The 19,192-nt window shown below is 45.7% G+C and overlaps 1 protein-coding gene across 1 annotated transcript in view; it reads left to right on the plus strand.

Annotated features, from left to right (window-relative positions):
* Positions 1-19,192, plus strand: part of LOC124616737 (tensin) — a 517,648-nt gene that overhangs the window by 332,980 nt on the left and 165,476 nt on the right. The window contains exon 7 of the mRNA XM_047145102.1: positions 9,112-9,559. Coding sequence (XP_047001058.1) covers positions 9,112-9,559 — 448 coding nt within the window. The remainder of the gene's footprint in view (positions 1-9,111; positions 9,560-19,192) is intronic.

Consider the following 19,192-nt stretch of genomic DNA (forward strand, 5'->3'; position numbering starts at 1 on the left):
TTACACAATACTTCGGCTACAAGCTAGACTGTAAGTCAGTCTACAACTGAGTAGTTGAACTGGTTCCTATCGGCCTACAGCATTGATCACCGGTGTATTCTTCACATAGTAAGTATGTGAGAATATAGGCACTCGTATTGTTAACCTTCCCCAGTTCGAGTAAACACGCAAATGGAATGCGTAACCCTATCACTTTTCACTTTAACAATTCAAGATTTATTCTTCTTTACAGTTATATTTTTTTCTTTTGAAGCTTCACTATAGAAAAAAAAGAAAAACGATACACCACGAAGTAATTATTAGAATGGGACGGAAATCGGTTGATGTAATTTACAAAAAAAATGTTCAAATGTGTGCGAAATCTTATGGGACTTAACTGATAAGGTCATCAGTCTCTAAGCATACACACTACATAACCTAAATTATCCTAAGGACAAACACACACACACACACACACACACACACACACACACACACACGCCCGCCGGGATAAGCCGCACAGTCCATGACTGCAGCGCCTTAGACTGCTCGGCTAATCCCACGCGGCTGTAATTTACATGTACAGACAGAAAAAGGATTACGATATAAGGAAATTGGATGGTTTGTTCAAGAGAAAGATCTTCACGAAGTGAGCAAATCAATAACACGCTGATCCACCTCTAGCCCCTTCTGAATCAGTTATTCGGCTTGGCATTGATTGATAGAGTTGTGGGATGTCCTGAGGGATAAATGGTTCAAATGGCTCTGAGCACTATGGGACTTAACATCTGAGGTCATCAGTCGCCTAGAACTTAGAACTACTTAAACCTGACTAACCTAAGGACATCACACACATCCATGCCCGAGGCAGGATTCTAACCTGCGACCGTAGCGGTCGCACGGTTCCAGACTGAAGCGCCTAGAACCGCACGGCCAATACGGCCGGCTGTCCGGCGACAGTCAGGCTGGTACCCCACCGGTGCTGGGCGTATCCAAACAGATCTTCGGCCTCTAATCGCATTGACTGGAGTAGAACTGTCTTCAGTGATGAGTCCCGCTCGGAACTGAGACCCGATGACCAGTAAAGACGTGTCTAGAGACACCCTAGACGGCAGTGGAATCCCTACATGACTGTTGCCTGCTGTGTGGCCCGACAACCAGGAGCGATGCTCTCGGGTTCCGTTCCTTTTCATAGCGTGACCCATCTGATTGTTATCCTCCGCACCATTATAGCACAGCGATACGTCGACGATATTCAAGACCCCGTTTTGTTGCCCTTCATGGCAAGCCATTCTGGGCTCATATTTCAGCAAGGTAATGCCCGCTCGCACAGGGCAAGAGTTTCTGTTGCTTGCCTTCGTGCTTGCCGAACCCAGTGTTGGTCAGCGAGGTCACCAGCCTCTCCCAGAATGAGAACTTTTGCAGCCTTATGGGCCGAGTACTCTAATCACTTCGGAATTTGACGATCTAACGCGCCAGTTGGGCAGAATTTTGCATGACATCCCTCAACCAGGCATCCAGCAACAGTATGAATCAATGCGAAGCCGAATAACTGCTTGCATAAGGCCTAGAGGCGGACCAAGGCGTCATTGACTTCATCAATGTGTGGAGCTATTTCCCTTGAACTTTTTCTGAAATGGCAATCAAAATGTTCAAATGTGTGTTAATTCCTAAGGGACCAAACTGTAGAGGTCATCGGCCCCTACACTTACACACTACTTAAACTAACTTCTGCTAAGAACAATGCGCACACACACGCACACATACACACACACACACACACACACGCACACACACACACACGCACACACACACACGCACACATACACACACACGCACACACACACACACACGCACACACACACACACACACACACACACACACACACATCGTTTTTGAACGACTAAACTATTTTCCTCTTAAACTCAATTATATTGCACGCAAATTGAAAGCAAGTGCTCGTTAACACTTTAGCGCGCAATTTTGAAGTTTCAAGATTAGAACTGATAATTATTTGCTGTTTCACACAAAACTCCTTATCATTGAAGGTTAGTTACTCTTGTGCCATTTGAACATGGATGTTAAAATCTGATGTCAAAGGTCTGACTGAAACTCAACTTAATTTCGAATTCGAAGCAAAAATTATGTATTCTGGAGTATGCTGTATTAAAATTACTGTCTAACTTACTACCCTTTTGATTTATTTAGTATAGAATACCATATATTTTTGCTTCATTGTGACGTTGATTTGCCGTAGTTACTTAGCGAATATCGCGAATTTCTTGCTGTCTCTCTCTGGGACATCTATGTCATTAGAGATATATAGCCGAAACCCAGTTGCGATATTTGGCTTGCCAATTACTATCGAATAATTCTGGTATTCATCAACAGTGATCTGGGGAAAGCATAGAAAATCGAATTAGGAGTGGCCGGAAAGATGTTCGAAATGTATTCGTCTCCAACATGGGTGCAATGTCTTAACCTCTGGGTCACTTTGTACAGGGAGAAAAAAGCTGACATTTCTGGCAGCGTAAGGAAAGAATCGGAAGTTTAAGACATTCTTTGTTACGCCACGATCTGGTTTATTTCAAAAAATACGTTATACTAATTACGGCACAATGCTACAAATACGTTGGTAAATAAACAATTAATTAAGATTGTGCTGCATCGTTTTTTTTCCGTTTCAGTGCTAGTAAATCCAAGGCATAGCGAATTATTTAGTATTGTTATTGCAGGAATAATTGCCTAAAAACTTTTCACAAGCTTGCTGATCGACTTTCTGTTGTGATTTTCCTGGACAGTGTAAATCAAGCTCGAATTCAGAATAAAACAAGTAAAAAAGTAGACCAGTGGTCAGTTCCTTCAAATACGAGTACCAGGAAAACTGAGTGAAAAAGGCCTTGAGAGGTTACGGAGAAGCAATCCGAGTGGCCGAGTTGTCGGCTGCGGCCCGGGGAAAATGCCCGCCTGACCTTGCACACGCGCGGGGCCAAGGTGAGTGTTAGCTCCGCCGTGGGCTGCGGGCCCCGCTGTCGTTGCGTCATTATTTGCGTTTCGCTGAGCAAACGGAGCGTGCGAATTTGCAGCCGCACCGACGGCTCCATTTTAAGAGGAGCGCTCTCGGCCTTGTTCGTCTGCTAAAGTGGGCGGCAAATACTTGTGCGCTTTCCGTTTTCGGATCAACATGCCGTGGAAATGAAAATTAAAACACACACACACACACACACACACACACACACACACACACACACACACAGGGGAAGAGAGAGAGAGAGAGAGAGAGAGAGAGAGAGACACGAAGACAGACGGAACGACAGAGGAAAAACAAACTGTTTACATTTCCGCCCTGTTTGTTTGCCCTCCACAGTTCTGTCGCAGTAACTGGTACTCGAGAGGGATACGTCGCTTTTAGGAATGGGCTGCACCACAGCACTACACATTGACACTCTTTTTTTATTCCAAAACATGTGCACAAAAAACTGGCTACTAACGCTTCCACACAGCTTGTCGTATGGGTGCTCTGTTTTAACACGTTTGTATTAGGTCGCTTCCTTGCCTGTTACCTCGGTACAAATGCCGCAGTTGTTTTTAAACTAACTTCCCGATGAGCTAGATATTTGAAACTTTCAGGATAGCTCAGAACGATGCAGTATTAACTTTTTTCGCGTCTGGTATGTGGCGTGGGGTAGATACTTCGTTTTTCTACCCGTCTGTTCGGTGCAAATTTTACAGTTGATTTTAAACTAACTTCTCGATGAGCTAGAGACTTGAAACTTTTAGGCCGGCTGGAGTGGCCGTGCGGTTCTAGGCGCTACAGTCTGCAACCGAGCGACCGCTACGGTTCAAATGGTTCAAATGGCTATGAACACTATGGGACTCAACATCTTGGGTCATAAGTCCCCTAGAACTTAGAACTACTTAAACCTCACCAACCTAAGGACATCACACACACCCATGCCCGAGGCAGGATTCGAACCTGCGACCGTAGCAGTCCCGCGGTTGCGGACTGCAGCGCCAGAACCGCACGGCCACCGCGGCCGGCACCGCTACGGTCGCAGGTTCGAATCCTGCCTCGGCCATGGATGTGTGTGATGTCCTTAGGTTAGTTAGGTTTAATTAGTTCTAAGTTCTAGGCGACTGATGACTTCAGAAGTTAAGTCGCATAGTGCTCAGGGCCATTTGAACCATTTTTTTGAAACTTTTGACATAACCGGGTACTGGATGAGAATGCAATATTTACCCGCTTTCTTGTTTTAGCGGAGGATATTTTGTGTACCATTGCTGTTTCCCCCTGTTCATGTTACAGATGCGAATATTTCGCGGTGGATGTGGGGCAAGTTGTCTGATTGCTACCAACATCAGAGCACAGATGATGGGCAAGAAGCGCATAGGTAGATACACGATCGGTGCCTGAATTAAGATTTTGGTTACATTTGATGCGTTAAAACAGAACCTCGTGGTACATTTTCTCGTACCGGCAACCAGTTGTTTGCAGTGCTAACATCTTAACAGGTCAACAAGTTTTACACATGTCACGTCGAAGGATGTTTCCAATAATACATAAAAAGTATGTAGCTCCATTAGAAAAAGATCGCTCTCATAATCTGGCGCCGGCCGCAGTGGTCGTGCGGTTCTAGGCGCTCAGTCCGGAACCGCGCGACTGCTACGGTCGCAGGTTCGAATCCTGCCTCGGGCATGGATGTGTGTCATGTCCTTAGGTTAGTTAGGTTTAAGTAGTTCTAAGTTCTAGGGGACTGATGACCACAGATGTTAAGTCCCATAGTGCTCAGAGCCATTTGAACCATAATCTGGCAGTTATAAACTTTAAAAATTAGTTTGGTACGCCAGAAAATTCCGAAGATTTTGTACAGTAACATAGCGAAGATTCCACATTCTTAGTCGCTCTGATTATATTTGAGGTGGACTATCTGCTGTGTCACACTGTATCAACCCATTTTTTTTCTTAACGTGTAAGAGAAAGCATTTTCATAACTGTAATCGGTCTATATCGCCAATATATTTGCTTCCTATAATTCTCACATTTTGTTAATAACGGTTAGTTGTCATCGGCTTTACGTCTTCGTCGTATATGATACGCATCGGTATTTTATGTTTTGCGTGTATTTTGACATAGTAGCGCTAAATTTAAAAACAGAGATAATGATGGGCAATGGTCCGATCTATTCGTTTATAAACTATTGTTGTTGTTGTGGTCTTCAGTCCTGAGACTGGTTTGATGCAGCTCTCCATGCTACTCTATCCTGTGCAAGATTCTTCATCTCCCAGAACCTACTGCAACCTACATCCTTCTGAATCTATTTAGTGTATTCATCTCTTGGTCTCCCTCTACGATTTTTACCCTCCACGCTGCCCTCCAGTACTAAATTGGTGAACCCTGGCTGCCTCAGAACATGTCCTACCAACCGATCCCTTCTTCTAGTCAGGTTGTGCCACATGCTTCTCTTCTCCCCAATCCTATTCAATACCTCCTCATTACCTATATGATCTACCCATCTAATCTTAAGCATTCTTCTGTAGCACCACATTTCGAAAGCTTCTATTCTCTTCTTGTCTAAACTATTTATCGTCCATGTTTCACTTCCATATATGGGTACACTCCATACAAATACTTTCAGAAACGGCCTCCTGACACTTAAATCTATACTCAATGTTAACATAGAAAGTTAAAAAGTCGCGATGTAGGCAGAACAACAGAGCACAATGTATCAATAAATGATCACTGTCTCTTAATCTGACTTTGCTTTTTATACGCACTGACCGTCTAAAACGTTCCGACACTGTTTTCCTTCTTTTTTTTTTCGAGAGGCGTTAGCGATGTGACTAAGGTGGCAGCTTGAACTAACAACTGTAAACAACTTATGTGTGCTCGACCAGTCAGCTGCGAGCAGGCAGCGCTAAGTAGCGGACAAACGGTCGATGTGTGTCAACGTTGTTGCGTCAGAAAACGCAGTTGTGCAACATTCAAGTGTGCAAAACATAAACCCAGAATATTTTCAAGAAGAGAAAAGCGTGTGCAACGTTTGTGCCGCACACCTTGACTCCCGAACGAAAACGACGACACGTGCACGCCTTCCTCGACTTGATAGAGGTGCAGAACGCAGATAATTCTTTTCCGAAAAAAAAAAAAGAAACATCGTGGGTGAATATGCTTGATGTTAGCACTGCGAGTCTACCACAAGACGAAAAAGTGTAGAAATTCACATGAAGAGTCATCGCTTTGACGACTTAGCCAACGTCCAGTCCACTGTGACTCGTGAGTTGAACAACTTCCCAAAGAAGGACTTCTTTTTTACAATTTCATGTGGTTGTATAAACGTTGTGCGCGTTGCATTCACAATCTTACGTTTGTCTATTTTTAATTAAAGCAGCCTCGAAACTTTTGTGCCCGATTGGAGTTCAAAAATGGTTCAAATGGCTCTGAGCACTATGGGACTTAACTTCTGAGGTCATCAGTCCCCTAGAACTTAGAACTACTTAAACCTAACTAACCTAAGGACATCACACACATCCATGCCCGAGGCAGGATTCCAACCTGGGACCGTAGCGGTCACGCGGTTCCAGGCTGTAGCGCCTAGAACCGCTCGGCCACTCCGGCCGATTGGTGTACCTGTGTTCGCAGCTAGGCATCTTGTTAAGGCATTAACGAGGCCCAAAGGAGGCGAAGTGTCAGAGTGCTCAAAAGTGCGCGTGCGTACTCTGGGATAATCCGCTACGGTTCCTCCAACGAGTCATGTGCGGTACTCTTCCGATCCTTGCCCAACTGAAGAAGGAAGCTTGGGTTCCACTTCCTGTCGACATCGAGGTCATTACAGAGGGAGCACAAGCTCGGATTGTGTCAAGAATGGTGAAGGAAATCGGCCGCGCCCTTTCTAAGGGCCCATCCCGGCATTTGCTTGGAACGATTTAGGGAAATCACCGAAAACATAAATGTGGATGGCAGGACACGGGTTAGAACCGTCATCATCCCGAATGCGAGTCCAGTGTTCTAACCACTGCACCACTTCGCTCGGTGTGCCGAACTGACACCATGCTAAGGCTCTGATGGCTTTGAAGTTTGGAAATTTGTGGTAAGGACTGTGGAACCAAACTGCTGAGGCCATCGGCCCGTAGGCTTACACACTAATTAATCTAACTTAACCTAACTTACGATAAGGACAGCACACACACACCCATGCCCGAGGGAGGGCTCGAACCTCTGACGGGGGGAGCCGCGCGAACCATGGCAAGACTCCTTACGCCCCACGGCTCCCCGGCGCGGCTAATGGCTTTGACGTCGACCGTCCATCACATATCTACATCTACATCTACATCCATACTCCGCAAGCAACCTGACGGTGTGTGGCGGAGGGTACCTTGAGTACCTCTATCGGTTCTCCCTTCTATTCCAGTCTCGTATTGTTCGTGTAAAGAAGGATTGTCGGTATGCCTCTGTGTGGGCTCTAATCTCTCTGATTTTATCCTCATGGTCTCTTCGCGAGATATACGTAGAAGGGAGCAATATACTGCTTGACTCCTCGGTGAAGGTATGTTCTAGAAACTTCAACAAAAGCCCGTACCGAGCTACTGAGCGTCTCTCCTGCAGAGTCTTCCACTGGAGTTTATCTATCATCTCCGTAACGCTTTCGCGATTGCTAAATGATCCTGTAACGAATCGGGCTCCTCTCCGTTGGATCTTCTCTATCTCTTCTATCAACCCTATCTGGTACGGATCCCACACTGCTGAGCAGTACTGTAACATTCCTGCTTTGTTTTCGGATTTCATTTCCTTAGGATTCTACCAATGAATCTCAGTCTGGCATCTGCTTTACCGACGATCAACTTCATATGATCATTCCATTTTAAATCACACCTAATGCGTACTCCCAGATAATTTATGGAATTAACTGCTTCCAGTTGCTGACCTGCTATATTGTAGCTAAATGATATGGGATCTTTCTTTCTATGCATTCGCAGCACATTACATTTGTCTACATTGAGATTCAATTGCTATTCCCTGCACCATGCGTCAATTCGTAGCAGATCCTCCTGCATTTCAGTACAATTTTCCATTGTTACCACCTCTCTATATGGCACAACATCATCCGCAAAAAGCCTCAGTGAACTTCCGATGTCATCCACAAGGTCATTTACGTATATTGTGAATAGCAACGGTCCTACGACACTCCCCTGCGGCACACCTGAAATCACTCTTACTTCGGAAGACTTGTCTCCATTGAGAATGACATGCTGCGTTCTGTTACCTAGGAACTCTTCAATCCAATCACACAATTGGTCTGATAGTCCATATGCTCTTACTTTGTCCATTAAACGACTGTGGGGAACTGTATCGAACGCCTTGCGGAAGTCAAGAAACACGGCATCTACCTGGAAACCCATGTCTATAGACCTCTGAGTCTCGTCGGGGAATAGCGCGAGCTGGTTTTCACACGATCGTCTTTTTAGAAACCCATGCTGATTCCTACAGAGTAGTTTTCTAATCTCCAGAAAAGTCATTACACTCGAACATAATATGTGTTCCAAAATTCTACAACTGATCGACGTTAGAGACATAGGTCTATAGTTCTGCAGAGCTGTTCGACGCCCCTTCTTGAAAACGGGGATGACCTGTGCCCTTTTCCAATCCTTTGGAACGCAACGCTCTTCTAGTGACCTACGGTACACCGCTGCAAGAAGGGGGGGCAAGTTCCTTCGCATACTCTGTGTAAAATCGAACTGGTATCCCATCAGGTCCAGCGGCCTTTCCTCTTTTGAGCGATTTTAATCGTTTCTCTATCCCTCTGTCGTCTATTTCGATATCTACCATTTTGTCATCTGTGCGGCAGTCTAGAGAAGGAACTACAGTGCAGTCTTCTTCTGTGAAACAGCTTTGGAAATAGACATTTAGTATTTCGGCCTTTTGTCTGTCGTCCTCTGTTTCAGTACCATTTTGGTCACAGAGCCATGCCTTGTTCAATTATGTCCTCATATGAGTTCAGGTTCCCGAGGCTGCAAATAACGCATAAATGTAGTTGCGTTTGTGAGTGCAATCGATCGTCTGTTGCGAGGAGGTTCAGATACAGCTCGCTTGCCCTCTGCCAGAGAACTGACGTACGTTTTTATTGTTTCTACAGGTGTGAACCACACGTACGGACCGCTGGACGGGTCGCTGTACGCGACCATCAGCAAGAAGGAGCAGCAGCAGCAGCAGCAGCTGCAGCTGCAGCAGCAACAGCAGCTGCAGCAGCAACAGCAGCTGCAGCAGGTGCACGTGCACCAGACGGGCCCGCCGCCGGCGCACCACCTGCACCAGCACGCCCACTCGCACCCGCACCAGCACCAGGTGGCGCACGCGCTGACGGTCGAGGAGGTGGAGGCGGTGGCCAGCCCGCACACCGTCTCCATGGACTCGGGCATCTCGTCGGCGGGCAACGGGCTGTCCAAGACGGCGTCGTCGTCGGCGCCCGCCACCGCCACCTCGTCGTGCCCGTCGGCAGAGGAGCAGCACCGCGCCTTGGACGCCCTGCTCACCGACATGCTGCTCACCGTGCAGAGCATACCCGACCTGCCGCCGCCGCCCAGGTATGTGGAGCTGCCGGCCACTGCTTCACAGCTCAGCACCAGCTTTCTACATCTACATCTACACACGTACTCCGCAATCCACCATACGGTGCGTGGTGGAGGGTACCTCGTACCACAACTACCATCTTCTCTGCCTGTTCCACTCCCAAACAGAACGAGGCCCGCATCTCGTGGTCGTGCGGTAGCGCTCTCGCTTCCCACGCCCGGGTTCCCGGGTTCGATTCCCGGCGGGGTCAGGGATTTTCTCTGCCTCGTGATGGCTGGGTGTTGTGTGCTGTCCTTAGGTTAGTTAGTTTTAAGTAGTTCTAAGTTCTAGGGGACTGATGACCATTGATGTTAAGTCCCATAGTGCTCAGAGCCATTTGAACAGAACGAGGGACAAATGACTGCCTCTGTACGAGCCCTAATCTCTCTTATCTTTGTGGTCTTTCCGCGAATACTCTGTGCCAATTGGTATGGGTGGAGGTTATACTTAACAGCCGAACCAAGTTAATAATTGGCTCCTTCTGCCGACCCCCAGACTCCGACGATATAGTTGCTGAACAGTTCAGAGAAAATTTCAATCTCGTAACAAATAAATACCCCACTCATACGGTTATAGTTGGTGGGGACTTCAACCTTCCCTCGATACGTTGGCAAAAATACTTGTTCAAAACCGGTGGTAGGCAGAAAACATCTTCTGAGATCGTCCTAAATGCTTTCTCAGAAAATTATTTCGAACAGTTAGTCCACGAACCCACGCGAATTGTAAATGGTTGCGAAAACACACTTGACCTCTTAGCCGCAAACAATACAGAGCTAATAGACAGCATCATGACTGATACAGGGAATAGTGATCACAAGGTCGTTGGAGCTAGGCTCAATACCGTTTCTTCCAAATCCACCAGAAACAAACGCAAAATAATTTTATTTAATAAAGCGGATAAAGTGTCACTCGAAGCCTTCCTAAGAGACAATCTCCATTCCTTCCGAACTGACTATGCAAATGTAGACGAGATGTGGCTCAAATTCAAAGATACAGTAGCAACAGCAATTGAGAGATTCATACCTCATAAATTGGTAAGAGATGGAACTGATCCACCATGGTACACAAAACAGGTCCGAACGCTGTTGCAGAGGCAACGGAAAAAGCATGCGAAGTTCAGAAGAACGCGAAATCCCGAAGATTAGCTAAAATTTACAGACGAACGAAATTTGGCACGGACTTCAATGCGAGATGCCTTTAATAGGTTCCACAACGAAACATTGTCTCGAAATTTGGTAGAAAATCCGAAGAAATTCCGGTCTTATGTAAAGTACACAAGCGACAAGACGCAGTCAATACCTTCGCTGCGCAGTGCCGATGGTACTGTTACCGACGACCGTGCCGCTAAAGCGGAGTTATTGAACGAAGTTTTCCGAAATTCCTTCACCAGAGAAGACGAATGGAATATTCCAGAATTTAGAACACGAACAGCTGCTAGCATGAGTTTCTTAGAAGTAGATACCTTAGGGGTTGCGAAGCAACTCAAATCGCTTGATACGGGCAAGTCTTCAGGCCCAGATTGTATACCGATTAGGTTCCTTTCAGATTACGCTGATACAATAGCTCCCTACTTAGCAATCATATACAACCGCTCGCTCACCGATAGATCTGTACCTACGGATTGGAAAATTGCGCAGGTCGCACCAGTGTTTAAGAAGGGTAGTAAGAGTAATCCATCGAACTACAGACCTATATCATTGACGTCGGTTTGCAGTAGGGTTTTGGAACATATACTGTATTCAAACATTGTGAATCGCCTCGAAGGGAACGATCTATTGATACGTAACCAGCATGGTTTCAGAAAACATCGTTCTTGTGCAACGCAGCCAGCTCTTTATTCGCACGAAGTAATGGCCACTATCGACAGGGGATCTCAAGTTCATTCCGTATTTCTAGATTTCCGAAACGCTTTTGACACCGTTCCTCACAAGCGACTCCTAATCAAGCTGCGGGCCTATGGGGTATCGTCTCAGTTGTGCGACTGGTTTCGTGATTTCCTGTCAGGGAGGTCGCAGTTCGTAGTAATAGACGGCAAATAATCGAGTAAAACTGAAGTGATATCGGGTGTTCCCCAGGGAAGCGTCCTGGGACCTCTGCTGTTCCTGATCTATATAAATGACCTGAGTGACAATCTGAGCAGTTCTCTTAGGTTGTTCGCAGATGATGCTGTAATTTACCGTCTAGTAAGGTCATCCGAAGACTAGTATCAGTTGCAAAGCGATTTACAAAAGATTGCTGTACGGTGTGGCAGGTGGCAGTTGACGCTAAATAACGAAAAGTGTGAGGTGATCCACACGTTCCAAAAGAAATCCGTTGGAATTCGATTACTCGATAAATAGCACAATTCTCAAGGCTGTCAATTCAACTAAGTACCTGGGTGTTAAAATTACGAACAACTTAAGTTGGAAAGACCACATAGATAATATTGTGGGGAAGGCGAGCCAAAGGTTGCGTTTCATTGGCAGGACACTTAGAAGATGCAACAAGTCCACTAAAGAGACAGCTTACGCTACACTCGTTCGTCCTCTGTTAGAATATTCCTGCGCGGTGTGGGATCCTTACCAGGTAGGGTGACGGAGGACATCGAAAGGGTACAAAAAAGGGCAGCTCGTTTTGTATTATCACGTAATAGGGGAGAGATAAGCGAGTTGGGATGGAAGTCATTAAAGCAAAGACGTTTTTCGTCGCGGCGAAATCTATTTACGAAATTTCAGTCACCAGCTTTCTCTACCGAATGCGAAAATATTTTGTTGAGCCTAGCCTACATAGGTAGGAATGATCATCAAAATAAAATAAGAGAAATCAGAGCTCGAACAGAAAGGTTTAGGTGTTCGTTTTTCCCGCGCACTGTTCGGGAGTGGAATGGTAGAGAAATAGTATGATTGTGGTTCGATGAACCGTCTGCCAAGCACTTAAATGTGAATTGCAGAGTAATCATGTAGATGTAGATGTAGATGTAAGTTGGCGGCAGCAAAATTGTACTGCAGTCAGCCTCAAATGCTGGTTCTCTAAATTTCCTCAGTAGCGATTCACGAAAAGAACGCCTCCTTTCCTCTAGAGACTCCCACCCGAGTTCCTGAAGCATTTCCGTAACACTCGCGTGATGATCAAACCTACTAGTAACAAATCTAGCAGCGCGCCTCTGAATTGCTTCTATGTCCTCCCTCAAACCGACCTGATAGGGATCCCAAACGCTCGAGCAGTACTCAAGAATAGGTCGTACCAGCGTTCTATAAGCGGTCTCCTTTACAGAAGAGCTACATCTTCCCAAAATTCTACCAATGAACCGAATACGACTATCCGCCTTCCCCCACAACTGCCGTTACATCCTTGTCCCACTTCATATCGCTCTGCAATGTTACGCCCAAATATTTAATCGACGTGACTGTGTCAAGCGCTACACTACTAATGGAGTATTCAGACATTACAGGATTCTTTTTTCCTATTCATCTGCATTAATTTAGATTTATCTATATTTAGAGTTAGCTGCCATTCTTTCCACCAATCACAAATCCTGTCCAAGTCATCACGTATCCTCCTACAGTCACTCAACGACGACACCTTCCCGTACACTACAGCATCATCAGCAAACAGCCGCACATTGCTATCCACCCTATCCAAAAGATCATTTATGTAGATAGAAAACAACAGCGGACCTACCACACTTCCCTGGGGCACTCCAGATGATACCCTCACCTGCGATGAACACTCACCATCGAGGACAACGTACTGGGTTCTATTACTTAAGAAGTCTTCGAGCCACTCACATACTTGGGAACCAATCCCATAAGCTCGTACCTTAGTTAGGAGTCTGAAGTGGGGCACCGAGCCAAACGCTGGAAGTCAAGGAATATGGCATCCGTTTGATACCCTTCATCCATGGTTCTTACCCTGGCGTATCACCGCACACACTTCCCTGATTTGTAACTTTCTGCTACGTTAAATCTGTGTGCCGGACCGCAACTCGAACCTGAGATCTTTGACTCTCGTGGGCAAGTGCTCTACCTATCTTCTTTTTAATAACACGTTCTTCTGCCACTCTAGACTTTTCATTGTTGTTCCATATACAAGTTAATTCCGCGATGTTATTAAAAACTTTCAGGGATGATGGAGAAGAGTACGTGCATCAATTTGAGGTACTGAACCTTGGTCTGAAAACGGAGCCAAAAATTATTAGTAAAAATCGTTCTGACACCTGTGACACTGGAATACATACGTGGATTGGAACTTTAATAGTGGCAACTATTTATTTACAGCTCGTACAAAGTAGATATGTGTTTCAAAGTTTTACTGACCTTCAAAGTAGTCACCAGCATTGTGTATAACCCGTTGCCAGCGATGTGGAAGTCGTAGGATACTCTTAGCAGTGCCAGTTGTGTTGACAGTTCGAGCGGTGCGGTCTATTGCCCGACGAATTTGTAGCAGTTCTGAATAGAATGCCGTGAAGTTTTTCCTTCAGTTTCGAAATCGAGTTGAACTCACGAGGGCTTAAGTAAGGGGAGTGCAGTAGGTGGTATAGCACTTAGCAGCCCCATCAGCCAAACAAATCAGTAACAGCTTGCACTGTACGTATTTGAGCATTGTCCTGCAAAATGATGGTCAGGTCCTGAGAAAGTGTCATCACTTCTGTCTCTAAGTCGGTCGTAAGTTGTGTTCCAAAAATGAACAGCATGCTGGTGACTACATTGAAGGTCAGTAAAAGTTTGAAACACGTATTTATTTTGTACCAGCTGTAAATAACTAGTTGCCACTATTAAAGTTCCAACCCTCATACAACAGCACTATTGTCGCTAAGACTGTAGCATAGGCAACTTGCACAGGTAGCAGCGTTGACCAAAAAAAGAAAAAAACTGTCTATAGTAAACTTGGGTTCTAAACTGGACACCTTAACAGCTAAAAGCACTTGTTCATCTTTGCAGCTGTGAAACACATCTCTCTTACTGAACAAGTGCTCATTGCTCATAAGGTATGCAGTTCTTTGTTTTTTTGGTCTGTATTACCTCCTGTCCATCTACCCCCCCCCCCCCCCCCCCCGGTCCGAAAATGTGGAAAGCAATGAGTTTTCAGTAGAAGACGTCCATTATGGGGGGTATCAAAACGATTTTCGCTTATAACTTTCGACTCGGTCGTTTCCGGACCAGGATCCCTTACCTCAGTCTTATACATTTGACCTTCTTCATCATTCCTGAAAGTTGATAAGATTATCACAGAATTATGCTGTTTTATTTGTTTATTTTTCTCAGTCGTCAGTCTTCTGGCTGGTCTGATGCGGCCACCAAGAATTCCTTTTCATCTGAAAGAAGCCCTTGCAATCTACGTCCTCAATTATTTGCTGTATGTATTCCAGTCTCTGTCTTCCTCTGCAGTTTTTCCCTCTGCTACAAAGGAAGTTCTTCCCTGATGTCTTAACAGACATCCATCCTATCGCTTCTTCTTGTCGGTGTTTTCCACATATTCCTTTCATCGCCTATTCTACAGAGAACCTTCTCCTTTCCTTATTTTAACATTCCACATAATGTTCAGTTTTCATCTGTAGCATCACATCTCAAATGCTTCGATTCTCTTTTTTTCCGGTTTACCCACAGTCTATGTCTATGCTTTGGTCCAAAAGCACATTCTCAGAAATTCTTCCTCAAGTTAAGGCCTATGTTTCATACTAGTAGGATTCTCATGGCGAGGAATGCCCTTTTTGCCAGCGCTAGTCTGCTTTTTTATGTCGCCATTGTTCTATCCGTCATACGTCATTTTGCTGCATGGGCAGCAGAATTCCGTAATTACATCTAAGTCGTGATCACCAATTATGATGTAAAGTTTCTCGCTGTTCTCGTTTCTGCAATTGCTCATTACCTTCGTCTTTCTCCAAAAAATGTCTCTGAGCACTATGGGACTTAACATCTGAGGTCATCAGTCCCCTAGAACCTAGAACTACTGAAACCTATCTAACCTAAGGACATTACACACATCCACACCTGAGACAGGGTTCGAACCTGCGACCGTAGCGGTCGCGCGGTTCCAGACTGAAGCGCCTAGAACCGCTCGGCCACCTCGGCCGGCCGTGTTTCTTCGATTTACCGTCAGTTCACATTCTGTACTCATTACACTGTTCATTTTATTCAACAAGTCCCTTAATTCTTCTTCAATTTAACTGAGGATAGCTATCTCGTCAGGGAATCTTATCGTTAATACCTTTTCACTTTAAGTTTTAATCCTACTCTCGAAACTTTCTTGCTTCTTTAGTGTACTGATTGAACAGTAGGGGCGAAAGACTACATCACTCCCTGTCTTACACACTTTTTAATCCGAGCACTTTGTTCTTAGTCTTCCAGTCTTACTGTTTCCTCTTGTTTCTTGTACATGTAATATATTACTCGTCTTTCCCCGTAACTTACCGCTATTTTTCTAACTCTGTATGTTGCTGAAAAGTACCTCCATCATCGGCACGGATAAGTTTGCACCAGTGCTGACAGGTGTCCTTAACGTGATTTAAAGTTTTTGAAATTAGAGGAATCTTCTCTCAAAACGAAACAAAATAACACTTACATTTCTTAATTAGTTGAGTTCTTGGATACGCGTAGCATTCTTATTGCCGACTGATTCATTGGACTCTCTCACAGACCAAATGTATATTGTAGGGAACGAATAGTAATACAGATCGTTAAAATCGCTAATGACTTCTGTAATTGATAGAAAGAGAAGTGAGGGAGAGGTGGGGGGAGGGGGGGGGGGCAATTGGGCGTGGCGAAAGGGGTGGACACGGAAGAGGTTTGGTCGTGGGTTAAGGTGTGCACATTATAGTGCGGATGAAGCTATGAAAAGTAGGTTTGTATCTCATTCGCAAACGCTTCGTTGGATACCAGTGATTATTTCCAAGGTGGGTAGTGACGTGTAAAAGATCAGGATGTGCAGTCTGTAGGGTATGACACACGAAGTGCCAACCAGTCAAGATAGCTGTAATACGAGGTGCATTCAAGTTCTAAAACCTCCGATTATTTTTCTCCGGACTGGAAAGAGATAGAAACATGCGCATTGTTTTAAAATGAGGCCGCGTTCATTGTCAATACGTCCCAGAGATGGCAGCACCGTACGGCAGATGGAATTTTACCGCCAGTGGCGAGAATGAGAATTGTTTTAAATACTTAAAATGGCGACGTTTCCCTTACATGAACAGCGTGCAATCATTCGTTTTCTGAATTTGCGTGGTGTGAAACCAATTGAAATTCATCGACAGTTGAAGGAGACATGTGGTGATGGAGTTATGGATGTGTCGAAAGTGCGTTCGTGGGTGCGACAGTTTAATGAAGGCAGAACATCGTGTGACAACAAACCGAAACAAGCCGGTCTGACGACATGATCGAGAAAGTGGAGAGAATTGTTTTGGGGGATCGCCGAATGACTATTGAACAGATCGCCTCCAGAGTTGGCATTTCTGTGGGTTCTGTGCACACAATCCTGCATGACGACCTGAAAATGCGAAAAGTGTCATCCAGGTGGGTGCCACGAATGCTGACGGACGACCACGGCTGCCCGTGTGGCATGTTGCCAAGCAATGTTGACGCGCAACGACAGCATGAATGGGACTTTCTTTTCGTCGGTTGTGACAATGGATGAGACGTGGATGCCATTTTTCAATCCGGAAACAAAGCACCAGTCAGCTCAATGGAAGCACACAGATTCACCGCCATCAAAAAAATTTCGGGTAACCGCCAGTGCTGAAAAAATTATGGTGTCCATGTTCTGGCACAGCGAGGGCGTAATCCTTACCCATTGCGTTCCAAAGGGCACTACGGTAACAGGTGCATCCTACGAAAATGTTTTGAAGAACAAATTCCTTCCTGCACTGCAACAAAAACGTCCGGGAAGGGCTGCACGTGTGCTGTTTCACGAAGACAACGCACCCCCACATCGAGCTAACGTTACGCAACAGTTTATTCGTGACAACAACTTTGAAGTGATTCCTCGTGCTCCCTACTCACCTGACCTGGCTCCTAGTGACTTTTGGCTTTTTCCAACAATGAAAGACACTCTCCGTGGCCGCACATTCACCAGCCGTGCTGCTATAGTCTCAGAGATTTTCCAGTGGTCAAAACAGACTCCTAAAGAAGCTTTCGCCGCTGCCATGGAATCATGGCGTCAGCGTTTTGAAAAATGTGTACGTCTGCAGGGTAATTACGTCGAGAAGTAACACCAGTTTCATCGATTTCGGGTGAGTAGTTGATTAGAAAATAAATCGGAGGCCTTAGAACTTGAATGCATCTCGTATTTGGCAGCGGGAAAAATTCCCAGTCCAAGTGTAACAAATAAATCATGTTCCAAACGAAGTTTGCCTTCAGAGAACGACTTACAGCCCGCCCTCACAGCTTTGATTGCGCCAGTAACTCATTTCCTACTTTCCAAACTTCACAGAATTTCTCCTGCATCTATTGCGGGGCTAGCACTCCTGGAAGAAAGTATGGTATGCAGGAGAGTTTATGTGCAGTTTGGACGGTAGGAAATGAGGCACTGGCATAAGTAAAGCTGTGAGGTGGGGGTTCGTGAGTCGTGATTGGACAGCTCAGTCGGTAAAGCACTTGCCCGTCAAAGGTAGAGGTCCTACGTTCGACTCCCGGTCCAACACAAAGTTTTAATCTGCCAGGAAGTTTCAGATCAGCGCACACTCCGACGCAGAGTGAAAATTCGTCCTGGAAACAATCTCTCAGGCTTTGGCTATGCCATACACCCACAACGTCTTTTCCTACTGGAGTGATAGTGCCGCAAGTTATGCAAAATTCTGTGAAGTTTTGAAGGTAGAAGATGAGGTACGGGCGGAAGGAAAGCTGTGAGTTAGAGTGATGAGGGGTTGGGTTGTTTTGGGGAAGGAGACTAGACAGCGAGGTCATCGGTCTCATCGGATTAGGGAAGGATGGGGAAGGAAGTCGGCCGTCCCCTTTCAAAGGAACCATCCCGGCATTTGCATGGAGCTTTTTAGGGAAATCTTGGAAAACCTAAATCAGGATGGCCGGACGCGGGATTGAACCGTCGTCCTCCCGAATGCGAGTCCAGTGTGCTAACCACTGTGCCACCTCGCTCAGTTTAGAGTGATGAGTCGTGCTTTTTAGCTCAGTTAGTAAAGCACTTGCCCGTCGAAGGCAAATTCCCCAAGTTCGAGTACCCGTTCGGTCGCTATAGTACTCATACGTTTCTTAAAGCGAGCAACAATGCTAGCGCTAAATGGCTCTGAGCACTATGGGACTCAACATCTTAGGTCATAAGTCCCCTAGAACTTAGAACTACTGAAACCTAACTAACCTAAGGACATCACACACACCCATGCCCGAGGCAGGATTCGAACCTGCGACCGTAGCAGTCCCGCGGTTCCGGACTGCAGCGCCAGAACCGCACGGCCACCGCGGCCGGCTGCTAGCGCTAAAGCTACGGGGAAGTGTCGGTTGTGTTTAGACGTGCCACAGAGAGGACTTCGGTACTGCATGCACAGGGAGCAGTCTGTGATGGTGTGGAGAGTTAAAAGGAAATAAGCGATGCTTGCTTTCTCTGCGGCTGCTGCATTCTGTGCATGACACTGAACAACACGAAAATAAGAAAGCAGTCATCACCGGTGGAAAAACTAGATG

This window comes from Schistocerca americana, chromosome 5 (genome assembly GCF_021461395.2).
Source record: "Schistocerca americana isolate TAMUIC-IGC-003095 chromosome 5, iqSchAmer2.1, whole genome shotgun sequence".
Classification (NCBI taxonomy): Eukaryota; Metazoa; Arthropoda; class Insecta; order Orthoptera; family Acrididae; genus Schistocerca; species Schistocerca americana.